The 7,676-nt window shown below is 48.9% G+C and overlaps 1 protein-coding gene across 1 annotated transcript in view; it reads left to right on the plus strand.

Moving 5' to 3' along the window:
• The window catches only part of PPARA (peroxisome proliferator-activated receptor alpha), a 97,984-nt gene that overhangs the window by 80,444 nt on the left and 9,864 nt on the right, over positions 1-7,676 (plus strand). The window contains exon 4 of the mRNA XM_011984070.1: positions 859-1,105. Within this exon, the coding sequence (XP_011839460.1) occupies positions 859-1,105 (247 nt within the window). The remainder of the gene's footprint in view (positions 1-858; positions 1,106-7,676) is intronic.

Genomic DNA, 7,676 nt, shown 5'->3' on the forward strand with positions numbered 1-7,676 from the left:
AAAAGTCTCAAATAGCTGAGATTCAGTGGCACATTGGACTCGCTGTTAGAAACTTCAAATGGTAAGACTTTGATACAGAATCGAAAAACCAAGTGGAAGGCACCAAAATGACAGAATGTTCGCCTCATCCATAGGAAGCGTGTGCCACCTCAAACATCTCGCCACATTAGGAATTTCCTTCTAGCCAATCATGTAATAGTTTTAGAACATGCTAATTGTGATGTGAATGTAACTAAAGTAAGTTGTTCGTAAGACTTGCATGTCTACCTTCTGGAAAAAGAAGCAGTTATTATATAAACTCACCCTGAAGCCCCGTTCACCTCATTCACTCAAAGGTTGATGATGCACCTGATGGTGATATGCACCCTACTAATGAGACGAACAATGGTGTCACCTTCAGCCTGCACCTGTTTAAAAGTCTACAGTGGGCCGGGCGTGGTGGCTCAAGCCTGTAATCCCAGCACTTTGGGAGGCCGAGACGGGCGGATCACGAGGTCAGGAGATCAAGACCATTCTGGCTAACACGGTGAAACCCCGTCTCTACTAAAAAATACAAAAAACTAGCCAGGTGAGGTGGCGGGCGCCTGTAGTCCCAGCTACTTGGGAGGCTGAGGCAGGAGAAAAACCCGGGAGGCGGAGCTTGCAGTGAGCTGAGATCGGGCCACTGCACTCCAGCCTGGGCGACAGAGCGAGACTCCGTCTCAAAAAAAAAAAAGTCTACAGCGTATGGAGTTTGAGTTTTTCATCTCTCCATAGTGGAAAGCCGAATAGTAATCAAGGATGGGTCTGAACTGCCTGTGAATTTTCATTCCTGGTTTAAGTCCTGGGGGAGCCCCTCGTCCAGCCCTGTCCGCGCAGTCATGACCTCACTGCTCATGCCTGTTTCCCCCTCCAAACCCTAGCGATTCGTTTTGGACGAATGCCAAGATCTGAAAAAGCAAAACTGAAAGCAGAAATTCTTACCTGCGAACATGACATAGAAGATTCTGAAACCGCAGATCTCAAATCTCTGGCCAAGAGAATCTACGAGGCCTACTTGAAGAACTTCAACATGAACAAGGTCAAAGCCCGGGTCATCCTCTCAGGAAAGGCCGGTAACAATCCGGTAGGTGTTTGCGGCCGTTCTGGGTTCTCTTGGCAACGTGGAACCAGTGTCGTAGAGAATGATTAAGCACACATGTGTTGAATGTTGAAAAAATCATATTTATCCCACAGTTAAGCAAAGCACAGCGACAATAGAAATAGTTCATTCTGAGACTCTGAGCTGTGGCTTAATAACAACTCCTTTCTTCTTGCTTGGAATCACCTCAAAGATCTTAGCCACCAAGTTATTATATTGGCTATGTAATTAATACACTTAGGGAAAAAAAACCACAAAAACCTTAGTAGCTTATCCAAGCACTAAGGTGATTTCTTAGGTGCATTTTTCTTAAATAGAGATAGGGTCTTGCTCTGTCACCCAGGCTGGAGTGCAGTGGTGCAATCATAGTTCACTGCAGCCTTGAACTCCTGGGCTCAAGCAGTCCTCCTGCCTCAGCCTCCCAAGGAGCTGGGACTACAGATGTGCACCACCACACCTGGCTGTTTTTTTGTTGTTGTTTTGTTTTTGTTTTTGTTTTTTGGTAGAGAGGAAATGTTTCCCAGACTGGTCTCAAACTCCTGGCCTCAAGTGATCTTCCCACCTTGGCCTCCCAAAGCACTGGGATTAAAGGTGCGAGTCATGGCACCCAGCATTAACTGGATTTTAAAAAAAAACACACAAAAAAACCAAAGAAAACTGACCAGGCAGGGTGGGTCACGCCTGTAATCCTAGCACTCTGGGGAGGCCAAGGTGGGCAGATCGCTTGAGTCCAGGAGTTCGATACCAGCCTGGCCAACATGGAGAAACCCCATCTCTACTAAAAATACAAAAATTAGCTGAGCAGGGTGGCACACGCCTGTAATTCCAGCTACTTGGGTGGCTGAGGCATGAGAATCGCTTCAACCCAGGAGGCAGAGGTTGCAGTAAGCTGAGATCATGCCACGGCACTCCAGCCTGGGTGACAGATCGAGACCCTATCTCAAAAACATAAAATAGAATAGTAAAGTAAATCCCTATTTTAAGGTGTATTAGTCTGTTCTCACACTGCTATAAAGAAATACCTGAGACTGGGTAATTTATAAAGAAAAGAGGTTTAATTGGCTCGTGGCCCACAGGCTGTACAGGAAGCTTCTGCTTCTGGGGAGGCCTCAGGGAACTTTCACTCATAGCGGAAGGTGAAGTGGGAGCAGGCGTCTTACATGGCAGGAGCAGAGACAAGAGACGGGGGGCGCTGCACACTTTTCACCCACCAGATCTTGTGAGAACGCTATCACTAGAGTAGCACCAAGAGGATGGTGCTAAACCATTCGTGAAGATCACCCCCATGATGCAATCCCTCCCCCCAGGCCCCACCTCCAGCACTGGGGATTACAGTTCACCATGACATTTGAGTGGGGACACAGAGCCAAACCATGTTGTAAGGCTAGAAAATGAAACCACTCACTTCCCACTCAAAATGTGCTCATGGTCCTTTCTCCTAAAACTATCCCTGCCTCTCAGACAAACATGCCTACATTCTTTTTCTGCCTTCGGTGAAAAGGCAGTGACATCTCAGGGCTTAGAAAGGGCCACCTGTAAACCGGGTGCAGTGGCTCATGCCTGTAATCCCAGCACTTTGGGAGGCCAAAACGGGCGGATTATGAGGTCAAGAGATTGAGACCATCCTGGCTGACACAGTGAAACCCCATCTCCACTAAAAACACAAAAAATTAGCCAGGCATGGTGGTAGTTGCCTGTAATCCCAGATACTTGCGAGGCTGAGGCAGAATTGCTTGAACCTGGGAGCTAGAGGTGACAGTAAGCTAAGATCGCACCACTGCACTCCAGCCTGGGCAACAGAGTGAGACTGTCTCCAAAAAAAAGAAAGAAAGGAAAAGAAAGGACCACTTGTTATAGAAACCCTGTCTTTTAAGGTAGCTCTGGACCTTTTCAGAGGCACCTAAGTTGCCCCTCATGGCTCATCCTCCATGTCCCCACCTGCCTGGCCTAAGTCTTCCTTCCCCCTCCCCAACAGTTAAACAAGCCTTTGTCTCCATTACAAAAAAAAATCTCAGAGCTACCTTCAAAGAAGAGCCAGCCCTCAGTTGGTGAATGAATATCCTTTTTTTTTTTTTTCCATTTTCCTATGAACATGGTGAAACAGGTTTAATTTGTATTAATGAATAGCTTGAAGCAATCCTTACTGGGAATTACAAGGTGGAATTTTAGTCACAGGAAAATAAAGCATTTCACAAGCTACTTACTTTCATGAACAAACCAAACCTCTTCTTTACTGAGTCCTTTAATTCTTCAGTGAATTCTCCAGTTAAATAGGCTGAGACATTTGAGAAGTTTCCAGCAGACACCCACGCTAGGCAGCCCCAGAGGCTTCTCCCAATTAGACCCTTCCTGGATCATGAGAGTGAAAGAAAATGTAACTTTGAGCTTGGAGTCTCTATCCTGGAGATGATTAGTACAACCCAAAATTGGGAAGACTTACTTTGTTTGCCAGCTTATATTTCTCCCTTGGATTTAAGAATTGAAAGCAGGCTGGGCACGGTGGCTCACACTGTAATCCCAGCACTTTGGGAGGCTGAGGCAGGAGGATCACTTGAGGCAATCCAAGAGTTCGAGACCAGGCAACACAAGGAGACCTTGTCTCTACAAAAAATGATTTTTTTTTTTTTTAAACTAGCTGGGCATGGTGGCGTGTGCCTGTGGTCCCAGCTACTTGGGAAGCTGAGGCGGGAGGATGGCTTGAGCCCAGGAGTTCAAGACCAACCTGGGCAACATGGCAAGACCACATCTCTACACAAAATAAAAACATTAGCCAGGCATGGTGGCACACGCCTGTAGTCCCTGTGACTTGGGAGTTTGAGGCAGGAGGATGCCTTGAGGCCAGGAGTTCAAGGCTGCAGTGAGCCATGATTGCGCCACTGCACTCCAGCCTAGGCAACAGAGGAGACTCTAAATAATTCAAAGCAGAGTTAAGTTATCGTTCTTCCTAATGACCTGCCCCCAGCATTGAGTGCAAACGGTACTCCTGGCATCCTCCTGCACCTGCCCTTGGAGACCCCCAAGCTCTAGGAACCCCATCACCCTCAGCTGAGGGTCACATGCAGCAACTTGCAGGCAGGAATCTGTTTGCATTTTAACCTTAAAGAAATAAATAATAGGCCGGGTGTGGGGGCTCACGGCTGTAATCCCAGCACTTTGGGAGGCTGAGGCAGGTGGATCACCTGAGGTCAGGAGTTGGAGACCAGCCTGACCAATATGGTGAACCCCGTCTCTACTAAAAATACAAAAATTATCCAGGCATGGTGGTGGGCACCTGTAATCCCAGCTACTCGGGAGGCTGAGACAGGAGAATTGTTTGAACATGCGAGGCGGAGGTTGCAGTGAACCGAGATAGCACCACTGCACTCCAGCCTGGGTGACTCTGTCTCAAAAAAAAACAAGAGGGCAGGGCATGGTTGCTCACGCCTGTAATCCCAGCACTTTGGGAGGCAGAGGAGGGCAGATTGCCTGAGCTCAGGAGTTCGAGACCAGCCTTGGCAACACGGTGAAACCCTGTCTCTACCAAAATACAAAAATTTAGCTGGGCATGGCAGCGTGTGCCTGTAGTCCCAGCTATGCGGAAGGCTGAGGCAGGAGAATTGCTTGAACCTGGGACGTGGAGGCTGCAGTGAGCTGAGATCGCACCACTGCACTCCAGCCTGGGCGACAAAGCGAGACTCCGTCTCAAAAAAAAAGAAAGAAATGATAGATGAATAGTCTAGGATTGGGCTTCACAATTTGGTTTTCTGTAGAAAAAGAGAACCGTGCACTCTTCTAAGAGTCAGATGCCTCCTTCCACCCACACCCCCAAAGCCAGAGCACCATAGGTACCAGTTTTCAAGACAACCTGCAACCTTCATGTAACTCTTTGTGTTTGATCACACTGTTTGCTCCAAGCCAGCGTCCCACCCCGTGTCCTTGTCTGCACGCAGGACATTGGAGGCATGGCCCCCTCCTCTCTGCCTGGCCTGCTGACGGGCTTTCCAGAGCTGGCTCCTTCCAATGCAGGATACCCTCTCTGCTTAGTTTGGGAAAAGGCCCATTGGCAGGATGCCCACCACCAGGCCACACAGCCCGAATCTCTTGGCCAAGCTCTGGTTTTGTGGCCATGGTAGGTATTGGAAGACCATAGCCTGTGTCCCTTACACATCTCAGAAAGCAGCCCCATCTGTGGGTGAGAAATCTGTTAGGGAGACCAAGCATCGGGCTGGAAGCACTCACCTTGATCTCTGGCCAGTGGCCCACATCCAGTCCCTGTTTTATCGCTTTCCAGCCTGGGTGATCTCACAGCCCCAGCCACGCCCCACAGAGCCTCAGGAAGGCACACTGACCTCAGGGCTGGCTGCGGACTTCGTTTCTGTTTGGGGATGAGAGGCGGCACAGTGAATTGTCCAGGCTGGTAAACTGATGGATTCACACGAACCGTAATGGGCTATGTGCTGAGGAAGGCAGGCTCGCCTCCTCCCTGCAGGGGCCGCTGGGGTGAAAGCAACCCTGAAATGTTCAAAGCCTTGATGGGGAAGCACAGGGGATGGATAGATTTTAATTTAATTTTATTTATTTTACTTTTTATTTTATTTTATTTTTTTTGAGATGGAGTTTTGCTCTTGTTGCCCAGGCTGGAGTGCAGGGGTGCAATCTCGGCTCACCGCAACCTCCGCCTCCCAAGTTCAAGCAATTCTCCTGCCTCAGCCTCCCAAGTAGCTGGGACTACAGGCGTGCACCACCATGCCCGGCTAATTTTGCATTTTTAGTAGAGACGGGGTTTCTTCATGTTGAGGCTGGTCTCGAACTCCTGACCTCAGGTGATCTGCCCGCCTCGGCCTCCCAAAGTGCTGGGATTACAGGCATGAGCCACCGTGCCCAGCCTAGATTTTAATTTTAAAGCAGCCCTCTGGTTTGCTAGAAGAGGGGAACTGAATTTCTCTTTGCGGTGGCCAATGCCTTTCTTCTGTCAAGAGCAGCTCATGGTCTTCAGATCAGATGACACAAAGCCCCGTGACTGAGCTGGAATGGGCTAGAATGCTGGGGGGCCTGAAGCCGGTGGGGGAGTTGTGGGGGGCCTAGAATCGGCCAGGAGGCTTGGGTCGGGGCTGGAACTGGCCAGGGTGCACGGAGGAGGCTGTGGGGGCAGGGGGAGGCCGCTGCATGGAGCGGAACGTAGATGCCGTTGATTGAGGAGAGGTGGGTTTAGCTGAGGGGAGGAGTGAGGGGTGGATGGAGAATGTCTCTGTCCATCTGGACACTGGGACTGTTTGAGCCCCTGAGATTTCAGAACCGTGGGCCAGAAAATGGTCAGGGCCCTTGGTGATGGGGCAGAGCGCCTCTGAGGAACTCACTGCCCCTTGATTTGAGGGTGATAGGGATGGAAGCAGAGCCAGGGGGCTGAGGGAGGCAAAAAAAATGGGTGCTTTTCAACAGCGTCTAAAAAGGTAAGATGCTGATCTGTCAGGGGTTGAGAATGTCATCAGAAGACTTTGGAGGAAGCAACAGAAAATGAGACTGAGGGGCTTGGACAGAGTCAGTGCCCTCTGTGTGATGATTGGTTCCTCATTCCCCTGCAGCTGAGAGTTCAGCCCCCAACATGCAGCATGCTCATGCACAAATGCGCACACACACACGCACCCACACTCACACATCCGTGCGCACACGGGTACACATACACATGTGCACCCGCATGCATGCTCACACACATGCACCCACACTCATACATCCATGCATGCATGTGTACACAAACACACCCACACGTGTACACAGATGCACCTCCACCCCCATACATGCACATGGACACACACATGCACCCACACTCACACATCCATCCATGCTCACACAGGTACACAAACACATGCACTAATATGCATGCTCACACACATGCACCCACACTCACACATCTATGCATGCACATGTACACACACACTCACACATGCACATGCACACACACATGCACCCACACATGGATACATGCACATTCACACATGTACCCACACCTGTGTACACACACATACACATGCATGCTCACACACATGCATCCACACACACTACAAACCCATGCATTCACACATGTATACAGACATGCACTTACTACACATATGTACATATACATGCTCACATGCATGCATATGCACACATATGTACCCTCACATTATGCACACATGTACCCACACACACGCACACATGTACACATGTATATACACTGCTCACACACATACCCACACTCACATGTGTACACATGTGCTCATACACATACACACATGTGCACACGCTTGCTCTCACACTCACACTCTTACTGTTTTGGGCTTAAGAAGCTGCTTTGGGCTTAAGAAGCAAACTGCACCTTCCAAAAAATGAGTGAGGTGTTCAGTTAAACAACCAAACAATTCTTAGCACTGAATATGCGGACTTTAGAAATTCAAAGTATAAGGTGATAATAACGGTGTACTGCTACTTTTTACTCTAACAAACGTATCAGAACTGACATTCAGTTCAAATGAAGAAAGCAGGAATTGGGTGTATCATGTGTTTATTTCAAAGATTCTCCTATTGCTCCGAATTGTTGGGG

Source organism: Mandrillus leucophaeus, unplaced genomic scaffold, assembly GCF_000951045.1.
Source record: "Mandrillus leucophaeus isolate KB7577 unplaced genomic scaffold, Mleu.le_1.0 Scaffold26, whole genome shotgun sequence".
Taxonomy (NCBI): domain Eukaryota; kingdom Metazoa; phylum Chordata; class Mammalia; order Primates; family Cercopithecidae; genus Mandrillus; species Mandrillus leucophaeus.